The 17,997-nt window shown below is 51.6% G+C and overlaps 1 protein-coding gene across 1 annotated transcript in view; it reads right to left on the reverse strand.

The window, feature by feature from the left end:
• The window catches only part of CELSR2 (cadherin EGF LAG seven-pass G-type receptor 2), a 51,754-nt gene extending 35,161 nt beyond the window's left edge, over positions 1-16,593 (reverse strand). The window contains 2 exon segments of the mRNA XM_021000642.1: positions 1,618-2,265; positions 12,726-16,593. Of these exon segments, the coding sequence (XP_020856301.1) occupies positions 1,618-2,265; positions 12,726-16,047 (3,970 nt within the window). The 5' untranslated portion in view covers positions 16,048-16,593.
• Between the last annotated feature and the right edge of the window lie 1,404 nt (positions 16,594-17,997).

Genomic DNA, 17,997 nt, shown 5'->3' on the forward strand with positions numbered 1-17,997 from the left:
CACCTAAACCTGCTCTCCAACCTTCGCTCTGCTCCCAATCCACAATCCCTAGTCTTAACCCCCTTTCCTCCCTTCAGGCTAGTCTCTACAGCAACACTTTCCTTCCAAACTTCCCTCTATCTGTGGAGCACACAGGCAACCTCCCAGGCATCTAATCTCGGATGCTTCTCTCCCTTCACTCTCACATCCAATTATCTTCCAAGCCCTGTCTATCCTACCTCCTCAGCATCTCTCACATCTGTTCCCTTCTTTATACTTCCACAAAGCCACCACCCTAGCTCAGAACCTCTGATTCACTTGGACTCTTAACCACCTTCTAATTCGTCTTCCTTCGTCCAATCTCTCCCCTCTCCAAATCATCTTTCACAAAGGTGTCAAAATTATCTTCATAAAGCCCAGGGCATGTGCCTTATGGGTAGGTCATTCCCCTGCTCAAAAGCCTCCAGTGACTCCCTATTGCTTCTAGGATAAAATTCAAATTCCTTAGCTTGGCACCTAAGGTCCTCAATGATTAAAATACTTTTTCTTCTAGCCAAACTAGAACGATAGCTGTTCCCTAAATTTGACAAGCCATCTCTTCATGCCTGAAAAGCACTTCTTCCTCACCTCTGACTTAGCTCAGGTACCACTTCCCCCATGAAGCCCTCCAGGATCCCCTAAATGAAAAGTGACCTCTCTTCTCAAAAATTTCTAGATCCTTGTCAGAATCTCCTTGGCTCCAACCACTCCCTACCTTACCTGTCTTCGTACATATCATATTCCTTCCCACCCCCACCCCCACCTCCACTGAATGTAAGCTCCTGGAAGCAGGGACTGCTTCAGTATGCCTTTAATCACAGTGCCTTACAAACAGCAACCACTTAATAAATGTTGATCTGAACTCTGTCTCTTACTAATTGTGTGACCATGGGCAAATTATCTCTGTGAGACTGTGTAAGCAGGATAAGAAACCCTTGTCCCACCTTCCTCATGGGGATGTAGTGACAAATACACACGGATAAACATAGCTTATTCCTTGCCCTGGAGCCTGAATCTCCTAGGGAGAGTCCCACCTGTTCTCCTCCTCAAGTGTCCCTGAGCTGGCCTCACCATCACTCAGCACCTCTTTCATTCCCAGTATTCCCTTCCTGTTCCCCACCTCTCTAGTCTTACTTTTTTATCAATGGATTCCCTTTACTCCCAACACCTTCTTCAGTGTCTCTGTTATTAATTTCTCCCCTCCACCACTCACCATCTCTACTCCCAATACTTCCCCATCAATAAGCATTCATTCCCAGCCCCCCCCCCAATTGCTGGGCATCTCCCTTCATTCTAAACCACTTTCCCCCATAGATGGGCATCCCCCTCCACCATCATTCCCTCTTTCTCCCAATCCCCCTCCACTGGCTGTGCATCATCCCCACCTCCTTCTTAGCCCCCACCCCTGCATTCTCCCTCCCTCCCAGCCCCCCCTCTGGCTGTGCATCGTCCCCCCTCCTTCTTAGCCCCCACCCCTGCATTCTCCCTCCCTCCCACCCCCCCTCTGGCTGCACATCATCCCCCTCTTCCTCTCGGCCCCCTCCCCCCTTGGCTGCGCAGCATCCCCCCTCCCTCCTAGCTCCTCCCCCGGGTGCTCACCGGTGAAGCCCTCCCGGCAGAGGCAGGTGTAGCCGCCCTCGCGGCTGCGGCAGCGCCCGTGGGGGCCGCAGGGCCGAGAGTAGCAGAGATCCACTTCGGTCTCGCAGTAGTCCCCGGTGAAGCCCGGCGGGCAGCGGCAGCGCAAGCCCCCGACCGGGTGGATGGGCCGGAAGAGCACCGAGGCGGAGGCGATGAAGGGCGCCGAGGAGTCGAAGCGCAGCACGGAGACGCAGCGCATGTAGTTCTCGCAGGGCTCCCGCAGGCAGATGTTGTCGTCGAAGGGCAGCACGCGCTGCGCCGAGATGGCCGCCAGCAGGCTGCGGTTCAGGTAGAGGCGCTCCTGCAGGTCCTCGGAGGGCACGAAGGGCGGCCCGCCACCAGGCCCGGGAGGCCGCCCCACCGACAGGCTCACGTTCAGGATGTGCGCGCCCGGCGCGTCCGTGTCCCGCTGCACGTTGAACACCACCACGTGGTCTGGCGGTGTGGCCAGCGTGGCGGCCACGCCGCGGATGAAGAGGCCCAGCAGCGGCGACAAGAAACGCTCGGGCGACATGTCCAGCAGCCTCAGCGTGATGCTGTGCGTGAGCATCTCGTCCGTGATGATGGTCACCCGCAGCACGCACTGGGCGCTCACGCTGTGAGCGCCGTCTGTGGGGCAAGACAGAAGGAGTCAGGAGGGAAGAGCACGCGGAGCAGACCGCAGCACGTGGCCCCTGCGAGGGAGCGAGGCCGATGGGGAGAGCAGGAAGCAGAAAGATCGCGAGACTTGGGGGCGCGCGGGGAGGGAACGGGACCAGGGAGAATGAGGCTTCTGAGCCGGCGCTCCCCCACCCTGTGACCTAGAGCGAGTCGAGGTCCCAGTTCCACCCCCACCCCCACCCCCACCCCCAGCCACGGGCGTGCCTGGGCCCCTGGGAGAGGCAGCGCACACAGAGGTGACACACCTACAGAGAAGGAAATCGGGGCACGTGCACGTGACATCTCATTTTTCATAACGAGTGGTTTCCTGAAAAGTGGAGCCAACATTTCAGTTCTTATAAATCAAATCCTATGTTAAGGGTGTTTGCACTGACTGCCCTCCATGTCTGGGATGATCTCTCCCTCCTCCCCCACCCCTTTCCCACCTGAGCTTCCTTCAGGACTCGCTTCAAATCCCACCTTCTGCAAGAGGCCTTTCCCCTGCCATCCCAAGTTCTACTGCCTTCCCTCTGAGATTCCCTTCCTCTTTATATTGCATATATCCTATACTGACATAGCTGTTTTCCTGCTGTGCACCCCATTCGAATGTGAGCTCCCCTCCACCCATCAGAATGTGAGCTTCCCTCCTCCAACAGAATGGGAACTCTCCTCCCCCCATTAGAATGTGGGGTCCCCTCTCCCCGACAGCCTGAGTTGCCCTCCCCCATTAGAATCAGAGCTTTCCCCCCAGTAGAATAGGAACTCCCCTCCCCCTATCCTAACGTGAATTCCTCTCCACCCCCATCAGAATGGGAGTCCCCCTCTCCCCACAAAGTAGAATGTGAGCTCCTTGAGGCTGCGCAGGGTCTATGTGTTTGTCGTTCTTTGAATCTCCAGCCCCACTGCTTGGCATAGTAAGCCCTTAATAAATGCTGCTTGGCTGACCGGTTGATAAGCGCGATAGGGAAGAAGGCTTCTTAAAAAGAATCACGAGACTTTTTCTAAAGTAAATTTCAAGCTCTTTGGTACCTGTGCGCCCTCTAATTTAGCTTTTGCATAGATCAAACGCTCCCTACCTTGCAGGGCTGTTGTGACCCACCAGCTCTGTGTGCAACTTTGTTGTTGTTCTGCTGTGTATATAATAATAGTATTTACATAGCACTTTAAGGTTTGCAAAGTGTTTGAGGGATATTAGCTCTTTTTGGGGGGAAGGAGGGTCAGTCAGCAATCATTTATTAAGCACATACTATGTGCAAGGCACTGGCTGATTGATGGACCTTCATCATTTAAATTTTACAGATGAGGAAACCAAGGCTGACAGAGATACTGAAATGTTTGTGTTTGTTGACTACCATTAGAGTTCACAATAACACAATTTAAAAGAAAAAAACATTAAGGCACCATACAGGCACTGTCCCAAAAGTCTTGCCTCGGCTACCACCAACTTCTCCCTGAAGCCTTCCCTGATCCCCTAAACTGAAAGTGTTCTCTCTACTAATACATTTGGAACAGCCTCTATAAGTAAATGTTAGTTGTTATTTATTTGGCTCTGTGAACTCAATTCCTCCGTGAAGGAATTTCCCTTGAGAAAACCCCCTCTGCCAGTACAGGTGAGCACGTGCTTTGCCCCTTACAGAGGGAGTCTCAGAGACGTTAAATGCCTTGCCCAGAGTGACACAGCCAGTTTATATCGGGGTGGTACTTGGGCCTAGGACTTCTGGACTCAGACTGGTTTTCCAGCTATTTGTTGCATGCTGTCTCTATTATTCCAAAAGACCTTTCTCACCTTAGCAAACCCAGTGGAGGAAATGATTTATGACAAAGCTAAATGGGTGGAGTCTTACTTAAAGATTCCTTTAAGAAGCCTGCTTTCCTGGTGCACTTAAAATGTGATCTGATTCAATTTATAAAAACTCATGTGTTTGCCCAACTTTTCAGGAATTCACTCGTTATGTAAAGGGAAGTTGAACCTGCATAGTTAGCTATCTGTGAGACAGATTTCTTTTTCTGTCTCCGTAATCGGTCTCATTTTGCGTGTATGCCGTGCTGTGTCTCTCCCAGAAGACTGGGCCCATCCAGGGGAGCAGGGACCTTTGCCCCCTTCCTTCCTCTGTATCTTAAGAAGCCCCAGAAAACAGACAGCTGAATACAGGAGATTAACAGAGATCTCAGCCTCTCAATATCATCTTCATGCCCTCCACCCCCAACCCAGTCTAGGGAGGCAGAAGGGTTGGATGGGACAATGGTGGGCTCCAGCTTTGAGGGCAGGAGTTTCTCCCCAGTTCCCTAACCCCCTAACCCTTCCCCAGCCCCTACAGCTGCCTGAAAGCAGGACCTCCATCCCCATGGCAACTGCCCCAACACAAAGCATTCCTCCCGCCCAGCTCCTTGTGTCCTCAGGGAGCCTGGCTAGGCCCAGGCTGCTCCAGCTCCACCCCAGGGAATCCAGAGCAAACCCTCCTTAGCTGGGTGGGGAAATGACCCCACCCTTCTCTCTCTCTCACACACACACACACACACACACACACACACACACACACACACACACACACACACACACACACACTCTCTCTCTCTCTCTCTCTCTCTCTCTCTCTCACTCTCTCACTCTCAGAATGGGAGAGGAGGTGGTGCTGCTGACTGGGACAGGCCTTGGCACAAAATAATTCTAGGATGGGGCTCCTTGCCAAGTCTCCCCCAACCCTCCACCCCCGAGAAATCTTTGCAAAAGGCTTCACTAACTACTCTTCACACAGACCCACAGATACAGAGACAGACGTACACTGTGCATTGAAGTTATTTAAGTATATTACATAAGCACACCTACTTATGACCATAAATACATACATGCCTAACTGCACACACTCCCATAACATACCTAACTTACAAACACACACTAGTGTATATGTATTCTGAAACACAGTTACACATCTAACTACATAGTAGAAATAGGTCGACAACCTGGAAATAGAAAGAGGGAACCCCCTTTAGGTACTGACTTCTAACCATCTCCCAGAGACAGAGACACACAGAAACAAAGAGAAACAGAGACATAGAGACAGAGACAGAGATAATGGGATACAGAGCTAGCCTTGGAGAGCCAGGAAGAACTGGTCCCACCTTTGTCACATACTACCCTGGACAAGTCATTTCATCCCTAAATGTTCTAGATGACTCTATAAGACTGAATTGCAGAGAAGATGTGAAGATCCATTGCTAGGAGTTTCCTTAGCCAGGTGCTCCCAATGCCCCTCAAGTTGCAGGTCCAGTCTCTATCCCTAGAACATTGCTTCCCCCCTCCCCATTTCTACCTGTTGACATTCTATGCCCCTTCCTGACCATGTTATTCAAGACCAAACTCAAATGTCCTCTCTTCCATGAAGACTCCCCCCATTCCCCAGTCAGTGATAAGCCTTTATCCCTGACCCCCATCCCAGAAGTAAAAAACAAAACAAAACTGGAGTTAAGGGATCTAGAACCTAGAGTGCCTAAATTCAAATGCTGTTTCTGACTCCTAATAGCTGTGTGATCATGGGCAGGTCACTTACCCTATTTGAGCCTCAGTTTCCGCATTTGTAAAATGGGGTGAAAAATTCTTTTAGTTCCTATTTCATGGATTTATTATGAGGTTTAGATGAGATAATTTATGGAAAGTGCTTTGCAAACTGCAAAAGCTCAATGTAAATGCCAGTTATTAGTATTATGTATTTATCATGAATCATTCTATACCATAGTTATTCATATATGAGTTTTTGGAGGTTGTGAGCTCCATGAAGGCCAGGCCCAGTCTTTGTTTCTCAGTATCCACCACTCTCTGCATATAATAAGTTCTGGACACAATTTAGAAAGGCCCAAAGACATTTAGACAGATCCAGAGAAGGCCAACCAGGAAGGCAAGAACAGTGGAAGTTAGGCTCTATACAAGGATCAATTGAAAGCTCTGATGTAGAGGATGAGCAATAGATATAGAGACAGGGAACCTGGATTTGAATTCTGGCTTTGCTACTTACTAACCGTCTGACCTTACACAAGTCTTAGCCTCCCCATCTGTAAAATGGCCAGCCAGATGGCACAATGGTTAGAGTGCTGGACCTGGAATCACGAAGACCCAAGCTCAAATCTGGCATCAGACACTTACCAAACATGTGACCCTGGGCCAGTAGGTCATTTAAACTCTTTGCCTCAGTTTCCTCATCTGTAACATAGGGATAATAATAGCAATCCTACCTTTCAAGGTTGTTGTGAGGATCGAATGAGAAAACTATAAAGCACTTGGGTGCCTGGCACATATGTAAATGTTAGCAATTATTATTATTAAAATGAGGACGCTGGACTACCTGATCTTTTTAGGTCTAGGAAGGATTAAAGGGATGGAAGCTGGTACAGACTTATGCTCTGCAATGAAGCACTGGTATTGTCCTTCAAAATGGAAGATCTCACAAAGCACTCAGGAGGGTGTAGCATGTATAAACAAGTGACTGGGATTGAAAGAGGAGAATCTCTGTCCTGGGTGATCAACAACAGGTCATACTGAAATCTGCCCTGGGCCATTGATTCAACAAGCAGTGATTAAGCATCTTCTCTGCAATGGCCATGTAAGGTTCATTGTTTAGATAAGACATGAGCTCCTCATGGAGCTAACAAAAACACAACTACAGAGAGGTGAAAAGCAAAGTGTTGTATGAGGTCCAAGGGAGAAGTTTTTACCTCCTGATGGCAGATCCTGGTAGATTTCTTGGAGGAGGGGGCACCTTAAAAGATGGTCTTAAAAGGAAATAGGGTAGGGGAAAAAAGGGGGGGAAGGAAACAGCAAATAGAGGGGAACCACTGAGGTCTAGAATGAGCCAGTCTAAATGCATACTCATTCATATGCCACCCTGGACCCATACACACCTTGCTCGGGCTTTTGTGTAAAATTCAGGAGTTGAAATAGATGATCTCTAAAAATCCTTTCCACTCTAAATGTCATGATCTTACATTGAACCACATGCCCCAGTATGGACCCTTACTCCCTGTGATTAGCCCTAATGGACTTGATGCTCTAGCTAGGCAAACCTTGTACTATTCCCTCCCACCCCCCACCTCTGGTATAGCAGATAAAATGCTAGAACTAGAATCAAAGCCTCTGCTACTAATTACCCATGTGAATATGGGCATGCCAGTCTAACTCTCTGGGCCTCATTTTCCTCATCTGTCTGTACTAAATGACCTCTAAGGGCCTTTTCAGCTCTGAATCTATGATCCTAGGACCTCCCAGCCTCTAAATAGGCCACTCTCCTTGACCTGACATGCCTCCCTGCCTTTCTTCTCCTCTAAACCCATCTATGAACTTGCCAGTTTTAAACCCTGCTCTAAATTTACCACCTCCAGGAAACCCAGCTTAACCCCCTCTGGCTCTGCAGTCCTCCATTAAACAGCAATAAGTTCCTTGCACATAAGGGATGGAGAATCAGATGTTTTAAATTCAAGCTCTGTGAACTTGATACTGTCAAAGCTTATAAAAGCTTGTTCAGTTGAATTATTATGAATAACAGCTCTCACATTTCTATATCACTTTTTTTGCTTGTGAAGCACTTTCCTCATGACAGTCCAATGAGATAATGATAACAATAACTCACATTTACATAACACTTTTAGCTTAACAAACACTTTCCTTGCCACAACCCTAAGAAGTAGGAAATGTATCACCCCATTTTACACATGAAGAAACTAAGGCACAGTGACGTTAAGGGACTTGCCAAGGGGAGCAGTGTTAAATTCAAAACTCTGAACATTGCTTCTCCTGATTTTAAGTCCAATATTTTTCCCACTACAGAGTTTGTAATCAGCCAGTCAATAATATATATTAAGCAGTTATTAGACGCTATGCACTGTGTGGTGTGCTGGGAAGAGGGAGGGAGGGAAGGAAGGAAGGAAGGAAGGAAGGAAGGAAGGAAGGAAGGAAGGAAGGAAGGAAGGAAGGAAGGAAGGAGGGAAGGAAGAAAGGAGGGAAGGAGGGAAGGAGGGAAGGAGGGAAGGAGGGAAGGAGGGAAGGAGGGAGGGAAGGAGGGAAGGAGGGAAGGAAGGAAGGAAGGAAGGAAGGAAGGAAGGAAGGAAGGAAGGAAGGAAGGAAGGAAGGAAGGGCAAAAATAAGCATTGATATAGTGCCTGCTATGTGCCAGGCACTGCACTAAGAACTTTTCAAATATTATCTCATTCAATCCTCACAACAGCCCTGGGAAGTAGGTGCTATCATTATCCCCATTTTACAGTTGAGGAAGCTGAGGCAGACAGAGGTTAAGTGACCTGCCCAGCGTCATACAGCTAGTAGGTGTCTGAGGCTGCATTTGAACTCAGGTCTTACTGATTCCAGACCAAGGGTTCTGGACACGCTGGCATAAAGGCAAGAATTCAGTCCCTGCCTTGGAGGAGCTCACTTTCTTCCGGGATAGACAATGCACACAAAATGGACATACAAGATATAAAGATAATCTCATTAGCTACTAACAGTAGGAGGACTCAATTATTTCTACTTGTTTTCATATCACTTGTGCATTTCTAGGATTTTTTTTCCCATTAGATTAAGAGCCCCTAAAACAAAGGGGCACTTTCTGCTCCTTCATTATTACCTCCACAGAATCCAGCTCTCAGCTATACACACAAAAGACCTGAGTTTAAGAAAGTGACTGTCTGACCACATGGCACGTAGCTGAAAGAGAAGCCTTTAACACTCAGCTCTGCTGATCAATGGATCTCCAGCTCTCCCCTCAGTGTCCCAGGTGGCCAGATTTTCCCCACTCCAGGGAGAGATTCTAGGGGCCAGCCTCCCACCCCACCCCCCACCCCGTCCTGGGCATCTGTGTCTGTCTGTCTCCTTATTTCTAGTCTGTCCTCTTCTCCCCTGCTCCACCCTGTTGCTTCCCATCTGGTCTACCACTTACAGCCACCTGCCCCACTCTGTTCTCTTTTCTCCTTTCTCAGCTGCCACCCCATCCTCTTATCCTCCCCAGTTGGGCACCAGAGAAGTTCGGATGTGTGAGAATGACTGTCCAGTAGAAAAGGGCAGTCTGAGCCTGAGCTTTAGGAAACTGGGGGAAAAGGGAGGGTTAAGATAGAAGAAAGCCTGCCCCTTTACCCACCTACCCTCCAGACTGGATGGGAGAAGGCTATGGGCAGGATCAGGCACCCAGAAAACACTAGCAGAACCCAGTACTACAGCTCTCTATATAATCCCTCATTACTCAAGAACGGCCCCAGGGCAATAGCAATCACAGAAACCACTCCAGTCCTAAAGTGTCCCTCTGCCAGATACTGGGGACACAACCCAGCCCAGAAATGCTCATCTCCAAGGGAAAAGTGGATCAGGGGCACTAAACAGGAAGCACCTTTATGTCTGAACTGAGAAGGGGAAGATGGGGCGGGGGGAGAGAGAGAGAGAGAGAGATCGATCAGACTGAGGGAAGATCATTAGGACCGAAGTTGGGGCTATAGCGGCTCTGGGGAAAATGAAAGAGAGGGAGAGAGACAAAGAGAGACAGAAAAGCAGAAGTAGGGATCTAGATAGAGAGACAAAGAGATACATGGAAAGAAACAAAGAGACATGGGAAGAGAGACCTAGGGAGGTAGAAAAGAGAGAAAAGAAACAGAAAGGGAGCTAGTGATGGAAAAGAAGATAAAAGAAATTCAAACAGAATGAGACAGAAAAAAAATCAAGCAGAAGAAAGAGGGAGAGAGATCCACAGCATAGGAGGGTGAGGGGGGGCAGGGAGAAGAGGAAAGCAACATGGGCCAGAGAAAGAGAGAAAGAAGAGACAAAGAATAGGGGAAGAGAGACAAAGGTCTAGGGGCAGCAACGGGCTTCCCCCTCCTCAGTCTAATGCTTAACTTTGGGGTTGCCATAGTGACTGCCTCCAAGGGTCAGAGCCTGGGGGAGGGGGGGTTCTGAATCTGGGGGAGGGGCAGGGGTGGGACCACAAGGCGCCTCTGAATTCCCTCCCCGTTTAATTCTCTGAGAGAACCAGGGCATCACAAGGCCATGAAGGACTGAGAAAGACTGGGCCCTGGCAAGGGGTAAAAGAGCTGGAGGTACCCTTCCAGGACTTCGTCCTCTCCCTTTCCACCCCAGTGCCCCACTGTTTCGTTGTGCCCCTGCTCCAGGGAAAGATCATCAGTCTTCACCCTAGCTCTTCCACACTTCCAATAGACTCAGTAACCCTAGGATCCCTACCAGCCCTAAGTCTATGAGCCTATGAACCCCAGCCTTCTGAACCCTTGCCCCATAAAGAGCTCAGCTCCACCTCTATAACACAGGGGTTTTTAACCCTTTTTGGTGTCATGGACCCCATTGGAGTCTAGTAAAACTTAAGGACTCCTCAGAATAATGTTTTCAAATGCATAAAATAAAAACCCATAGGATTACAAAAGAAACCAATTCTATTGAAATATAGTTATCAATTTTTTTTTCAAATTCAGATTCTAACTTAAGAGCCCTTCTCTTGGGAGAGGGGAAACTGAGAGACCAAGCAGGGTAGGGACTCTCCCCAAGTCACTTAATTTCCCTGGGACTCAATTTCTTCACCTGCAGAATGGGAGCATGGCACAAGAAGTTCTCTAATGTTCTTTGCAGCTCTTATACTGTATGATTCTCACAGTTCCTGCTTCCAGCTATGCCCTAAGGCCCCTATAAAAACCTGGGGAGAGGGATCTGACAAAAAAAAAATTAGCCCCTCCCCTGCCCAGACCCATGGGTGGGGAAGGTAGAAGCCCTCTGTTCACCTTCCTTTTGGCCTCTCACATCAGGCTGCTGTTCTGGTAAGACCCCACATGTGTCTACAACTCTAACCCCAATATGGATAGGCAGATGGCATCTCTCTTCTACCCCTAGCTGTTAGTGCCAAATGATTTCTTTGCATACCTCCTCCCACCCTAGACAGAAATCTCTCATGAGAGTCTCATCTGTTCCCCATCTTGGTGTCAGGGAGAAATCTCAGTTTTTCAGCCCCAAGATTCATCTCCCCACCAACCGCAGCTATGCTAAAGAAGAGGATATTATCTAGCAGAAAGAAGTAGAATGCCCTCCACTCTGCCCCCAGGGGAGTTTGCAGGCCGTACTGCTCTGCAGGGCACCAGGAATGCCTCAGCTTGGGTCCTGGCCAGATCTCTCTCTCTCTTTCTCTCTCTCTCTCTTTCTCACACACACACACACACACACACACACACACACACACACACACACACACACCCCTTTAAAAGGTAGGGAAGAGGTAGAATGTTCTAGGGATCCTTTCCTCCATATACTGAAAGTCCCCTAGCCATCCTGGCCCCCTAAATTCACATTCCTTTGACCTGGGGGAGGGAGGCCATCCTGTGGGAATCCAACTTTCAGCTGGGAGAAAGGGAAGGTTGGCTCCCCTGGGTGTGTGTGTGTGTGTGTGTGTGTGTGTGTGTGGGAGGGAGATACAGGCTCAAAGAATCCAGGGGGCCCCAGCTAGTGTCTGCCTACTTTGCATCCCCTGCCCCCCAGGACCCCAAACCCTAGCCTGTGACAGTGGGGTTTGTTTGGACAGAGACAATGAGCTCTGGGCTCACTTCCTGCAGTGAGCTCTGGAGGGGGGGTAGCAGCCCCAGCTCTTTCAGCCTAGAGGGGAAAGAATGTACTAGACAAAGTCCCCGTCAGTCTCCTGCTTAGCCTAGAGGGAGAGGGGGCCAGAAGGGGCTGGACTCTGGGGTCCTGACCTTACTGTGTGCCCCCTCCCCCCTCCACAGACACAGACCAGCTTTGGCCCTAGTTGCTAGATGAGATCACAAAAGCCTCACGGGGCACGGGTCTGGGGGAGATGGTCAAAGTATAGGGGTATGTGTAGAAAGGAAACCTGGATGTTCTCCTAGCTGCCCAAGACAGATTGGGCATAGGGACAATTTAGACTCAAACCCACCTTCATCTCTCCACCTCAACCCACCTGCCCACCGGAATGTCCCCTCACTAGAGGATTTTTAGTTTCTTGGCAGTTTTTTAGTTTCTTGCTCCAGGGTAAAAATCTAAGCCCTCCCCCCTCCCCCACATCACAGAGTAGGGAGGGAAGAAGGGAGGCCGGGGCATCCAACTGCAGCAGACCAACCCAGGGACAGGAGGGACAGGAGGTGGAAAGAGCAAGAGGAGCTAGGACTCCTTTTCCCAGGCCAGTCATTGCCTTTCCTTGGCCACAGTGACCCCCAGGATTGAGGAATGGATTAGGCACCCACCCTCCACTTCCAGAGGGTCTATCTGCCAGCTCCCCCCCCACCTCACCCCAACACTGCCTCATTCCCAGTCTCCTCCTCCATAACCCTGGGAGTAGACTCCTCCCCTAATCCCACAGCCAGCCTCTCCCAGGCCTGAGACTTCCTCACAGCCCCTCCCAAGCTCCAGGGGACCACACAGCACTTCCCCAACACATACACTCAACCCTTACCTGTCACTGCCACACTCATGATGGCCTCCAAGGGTCGGTTGTTGTCCAGAGCCTTGCTCAGCCTCAGTTCCCCCGTGGAGGTGTTAAGCAGCACCAAGCTGAGCTCATTCCCACGTTCAAAGCTATAGCTCAGTGTGTCAGAGACATCGGGGTCGTGGGCTGGCACCCGGCCGATAGCTCCCCCAGGGAAGCTACTGGAGCGGTTGGTGACATAGTTGTTGAAGAGGATCTCAAAGTTGCCCAGGACAGGGGGGTTGTCATTGCGGTCAAGGAGGCGGACGTGTACAGTGGCCCGGCTCACCAGTGGGGCTGAGGTGGCTTGGATGACAAGGACATACTCTGCCCGTGTCTCATAGTCCAGGTCCACCAAGGCAGTCAGCTCCCCAGAAAAGATATCTAGCTGGAAGACCTCAGGGATGTTTCCCTCCACAATCTGGTACATGATCTGGGCATTGGTACCCTCATCTGGGTCTGTGGCTGTGACTCGAGCCACCGCCAAACCGATAGGGCTGTTCTCTTCCACAAATACGTCAAACTCGTCTTGTTCAAAAACGGGTGGATTGTCATTCACATCCAGTATAGTCACCATCACCTCCACTGGTGTCCGGGCTGGGGGGACTCCTTTGTCCACTGCAAATGCCCGTAGGACATACTGGGCCACATTCTCCCGGTCTAACCTCCGCAGTGTGCGCACGATGCCTGATGTGGACTCAACGATGAAGTCGCCATCACCATCATCCCCACCTTGAAAGGTGTAGAAAACTCTGCCATTTAATCCTGAATCACGGTCTGTGGCTGAAATCTGTAAGACACTGGTGAAGGGGGGCACATCCTCATAGATGCTGCCTTGATAGGAATCACGCAGGAATTGGGGGGCGTTATCATTGACGTCATTGACTAGGATTTCCAAGTACGTGGTGTCTGACTTCTGGGGAATGCCATTGTCCCGGGCAGTGATGGCCAGAGTGTAGGAAACCTGGTCCTCATAGTCCAGCTCAGCCTGGGTGGTGACAGCTCCTGTGTCTCCGTCGATGCGGAACTGGGGTATGCTATCCTCCATGAAATAGGTGATGCGAGCATTCTCGCCCGTGTCTTCATCTGTGGCACTGATCAAGACCACAGTAGTGCCTGCTGGCCTGTCCTCATTGACATTCACAGTATAGTGAGAGCTCTGGAAGACTGGGCGGTGGGTGTTGGCATCTGTGACATTCACCACAACTTGGGCCGTGTCTTGACGTGTGCCATCTGAGGCTGTGACGGCCAGCACATACTGCCGCTCCAACTTGTAGTCGAGGGGTAATGCCAGGGAAACCAGCCCTCCACCACTCTGGCTGGTGATGGAGAATCGGTTGCGAGTATTGCCACTAGCAATCTGGTAAGTAATGACACTGTGAGCATCTCGGTCCACAGCTGAAACTGTCACTACACTGGTACCTACGGCTGCATCCTCATTCAGTCGCACTGCATACTCCGGCTGAGTGAAAGTTGGGTTATTGTCATTGACATCAAGGATGGTTACACTGACGCTGGCAGAGGCTGTCAACGGGGGTGTGCCATGGTCCCTCGCCTCCACTCCAAAGCTGTAGAAGTCTACCTCCTCCCGGTCCAGCTCAGCAGCCACAGAGATCCAACCTGTACCATTATTGATGGTGAAGGGAAAGTCAGGTCCAACACCTGCCAATCGATACTCCAGACGGGCATTGTCACCTGCATCGGCATCAATGGCCTGGACATGGAGAACCAGATACCCCAGTGGGACACTCTCTAGTACTGTAGCTTGGAAGGGGGTGCTGACAAAAATGGGGGCATTGTCATTGATGTCTAGGACTTGAACTGTCACCAGGCCTGAGACATTGGAGAGTGGAGGGCGGCCCCCATCTTGGGCCCGAATCCGGAGGGTATATTCCTTGGCTGTCTCATAGTCAAGGGGGCTCACAACATCCAGTGCCCCTGTCTGAGCATCCAAGTAAAACTGGCCACGGGCATTGCCACTCATGATACTATAGTGGACCAAAGCGTTGCTGCCTTTGTCACGGTCTGTAGCTGTGACCCGAAGCACAGGGGCACCAGGGGCCACATCTTCCCTCACCTGGACCACATAGCGCTTCTCACTGAACTGGGGGGCATTATCATTGTCATCCTCCACAGATAAACACACAGCTGCTGTGGCACTCCGGGGACCGGGATCGCGACCCTGATCACTTGCCTCCACAGTTAGCTGGTATGATTCTATGGCCTCCCGGTCCACAGGTCCCCGGGTTCGAATCACACCAGAACGGGGATCAATCTCAAAGACCTCAGGGGGGGTACCACCAGGCCCCTCCACCAGACGATACAGGATATTGGCATTGGGAGGGGCATCACCATCTGTGGCTCGAACTGTAAGTACTTCATAGCCCACTTCCAGGTTCTCCCTCAAACTCTCCTTGTACTCAGACTGCTCAAAAACGGGGTTGTGGTCATTGGTGTCGGTCACCGTGATGGTTAGTGTGGCCAGGGCACTTCGCCGAGGTGTACCATGGTCCTGGGCAGTAACCCTGAAGACATGGGTACTCTTGGTTTCCCGGTCCAGTTCCTCAGCAGTAGTCACAGCTCCAGTGACTGGATCCAAGGAGAAGAACTGGTTGGATCTGCTATCAAAGAGGGCATCCATGGTATACTCTAGCCGTCCCGCTTCACCTTCGTCTGGGTCCACAGCCTTAAGTGATGCCACAGGAGTGCCCACTGGCTGGTTCTCAGGCACGGTGGCCTGATAGACGGGTGATTGGAATTGAGGGGCTGTGTTCACATTGCGTTTCCTTCGACTTCCTGGGCGAACCCCAGCCATCCACTTTTCGATCTGGTGCCCCTGGGTCCATGCCAGCCTGCAGAGCTGGCACTGAAGCTGTGGTACCTGGATGCACTGATGCCCTGGGGGCAGGGTAAGCTTGCCCTGTGGGGAGACGTGGCCTCGGGCACCCAGCAGGCGGCAGCTCCAGGGGCAGTCTATGGGGGCTGGTGGCAGGGGAATATGAGCCCCAGGCTCTGGGCACCAGGCCCTCCTGCTTCCAAACCTATCCAGGGGCACCAGGCGGCCAGTCAGCTCAGGCCCCCAGGCCCGGCAGCGGCTGGTGTGTAGCCAGTGGCCCTCAGTCCCGGCTGGGCAGAACCAATGCTGGGGAGTGCAGAGAGCTGGAGAGCTCAGGTCCGGGACTTCCAGGGACCGGCAGGACGATGGGGCCAGGGCGAAGCTCCCGGGGCCCAGCTGTAGCAGCAGCAGCAACAGCAGCAGCTGCGGCGGAGGCAGCAGCAGGAGTGGGGCGCGGGCGACCCGGCCCCGCATCTCTCCCTCCTCCCGGCCGGGTCAGCGGCGGCGGCGGCTCCTCCTCCGGCTCCTCCCGGCCCCGCCGCGCCGCATGCCCGGGCCGGGGGCACCTGATTCCCGGGACCTTTCCGTGCGTGCTCCCTCGGGGCCCCGGCCTCAGCGGATCTCCTGCGCCCTAGAGTTTCTCCGCTCACCTCTGGCCTGATCTTTCCTCTGCGGCTCCTGGATCCCTGCAACTGCTCAGAATCCCTCCTGCGCCCCTAGTCCCCCCACCCCCAGACCCTCCTCCGAGCTCAGCCTGGAGCCCTGGTGGGGGCTCCCAGGTCCGCCTCCGAGCTCCCTCTACACTCCTGAATCCCGCTCTCTCCTAGATCTTTGCCCTGCTTCTCCGGGTCTTTACCCCTGCGTCCCCGAAACTCCCACCTGCGTCCTCGGCTCTCACCTGTACCTCCGGGGTTCTCCCTCAGGGTTCCCGATCCCCGCGCCCTGGATCTTCAGTTCTCCCTATTGAGCCCCAAGAGCTCCCCGACACCGCCCGCAGCTCGGCATCGGTCCTTGCGCACCCCCCCCCTCCGTATTCCCCCTCCCCCTCCAGATCCTTCCCAGGGCTACTACATCTCCCACCTGCGCCTCCAGATCGCCCCACTGGACCCCTGGAGCTCCTTCCCTAGAGCCCCGGTAGTCGTTCCAAGACCCTCACTCTGTCCCTGCGCCTCCGGCAGGCTCTCCCTTTTGGCACCGAGCCCCCAGCGCTCGCCTCGCCTCCCCGGCGGTGAGCTCTGCAGAGCAGCGGCGGCTGCGGGCGGCTCATTACCATAGACCTGCTCCTCTCCTATGCGACTCTTAAAGCGGCGACGCCAGGGCCGAGCGGGCTAAAGTGGGCCCGCCCCCAGCCCTATCTCCCAGCCCACTCCTCCTCTCCAACTACACCGCCAGGCTCCTGCCCCAACCCGAAGATCCTGATGCCTGGACCCTCATACCCAGGTCCTCTAACCGGTTTCCTTTGTCTGGGCCACCTTATGAGGCTCCCTAAGAGTCTATGGAGACTTTAACAAAGAGGCAAGGCCCAGGGCTAAGAATACTAACCAGAATGGCACAGCCCTAAATTTGAAAAGAGCTTTTAAAAAATCTTAAAAATTTTCAAAACACTCTCAAACTTAGCATTGGTCCTGGCAAAGTCACCCTCAGGCACGCTGGTAACTATTTTCACTTTCAGGTAAAAATTCAGGTCATCCTTCCTGCTATACATAGATCTTAAGACCCCAGGCAGAGAGGAGTCAGTGGCTCTCCACTGAAGAAAAGACCCTTACCAAGTCCTAGAGTGAGAATTATTCTCTCTGGGGCTCTGCAGAATGACCTTGAGAAGCCCCAGAATCTGACAAAGGCTCTAGAACCTGGAGTAATAGTGGGAAGAGCCTGGCACCAGAAATAAGAGAGTGGAGCTCTGATCTCACCCCTACCACTAACTTGCTGTGTGATCCTGGGCTAGTCAATTGGCTTCTCTAGGCCTTAGTTGGAGTCTTTCCATCTCTGAGTCCTAAGATCCATGACCTGGGTTCCAGTCCCAGCTCCACCACTAATGTGCTGTGTGACTTTGGACAAATGACTTTCCCTCTCTGGGACTTAGCTTGCACAACCTGTCAAATTAAGGACTGGCCCTATGACTTCATTGACTTAAGGCAAAATTCCCAAAGTAGGTCAATCCTTTCTCTGCAATTTATAATCTTAGTTGCCCAGAACACCGAGAGATAGATTAAAGTGACTTGGCCAGAATGAGCCAGTATGCGTCAGAGGCAGTGCTGGAGTCCAGGTTTTGCAGATGGAACTTGAACTCAGATCTTCCAACTCTCTATCCAATACCTTCTCCATGTCTTATTATGAAGAACTTCCTGACAGTGAAAGATGAAAGACAAAGAAATTGGACACATGTATTCAGTCCCTAAAATCTTGAATTTTAGAGAGGAAAGA

The sequence above is a fragment of the Phascolarctos cinereus genome, unplaced genomic scaffold (assembly GCF_003287225.1).
Source record: "Phascolarctos cinereus isolate Bilbo 61053 unplaced genomic scaffold, phaCin_HiC Scaffold_5;HRSCAF=322, whole genome shotgun sequence".
Lineage (NCBI taxonomy): Eukaryota > Metazoa > Chordata > Mammalia > Diprotodontia > Phascolarctidae > Phascolarctos > Phascolarctos cinereus.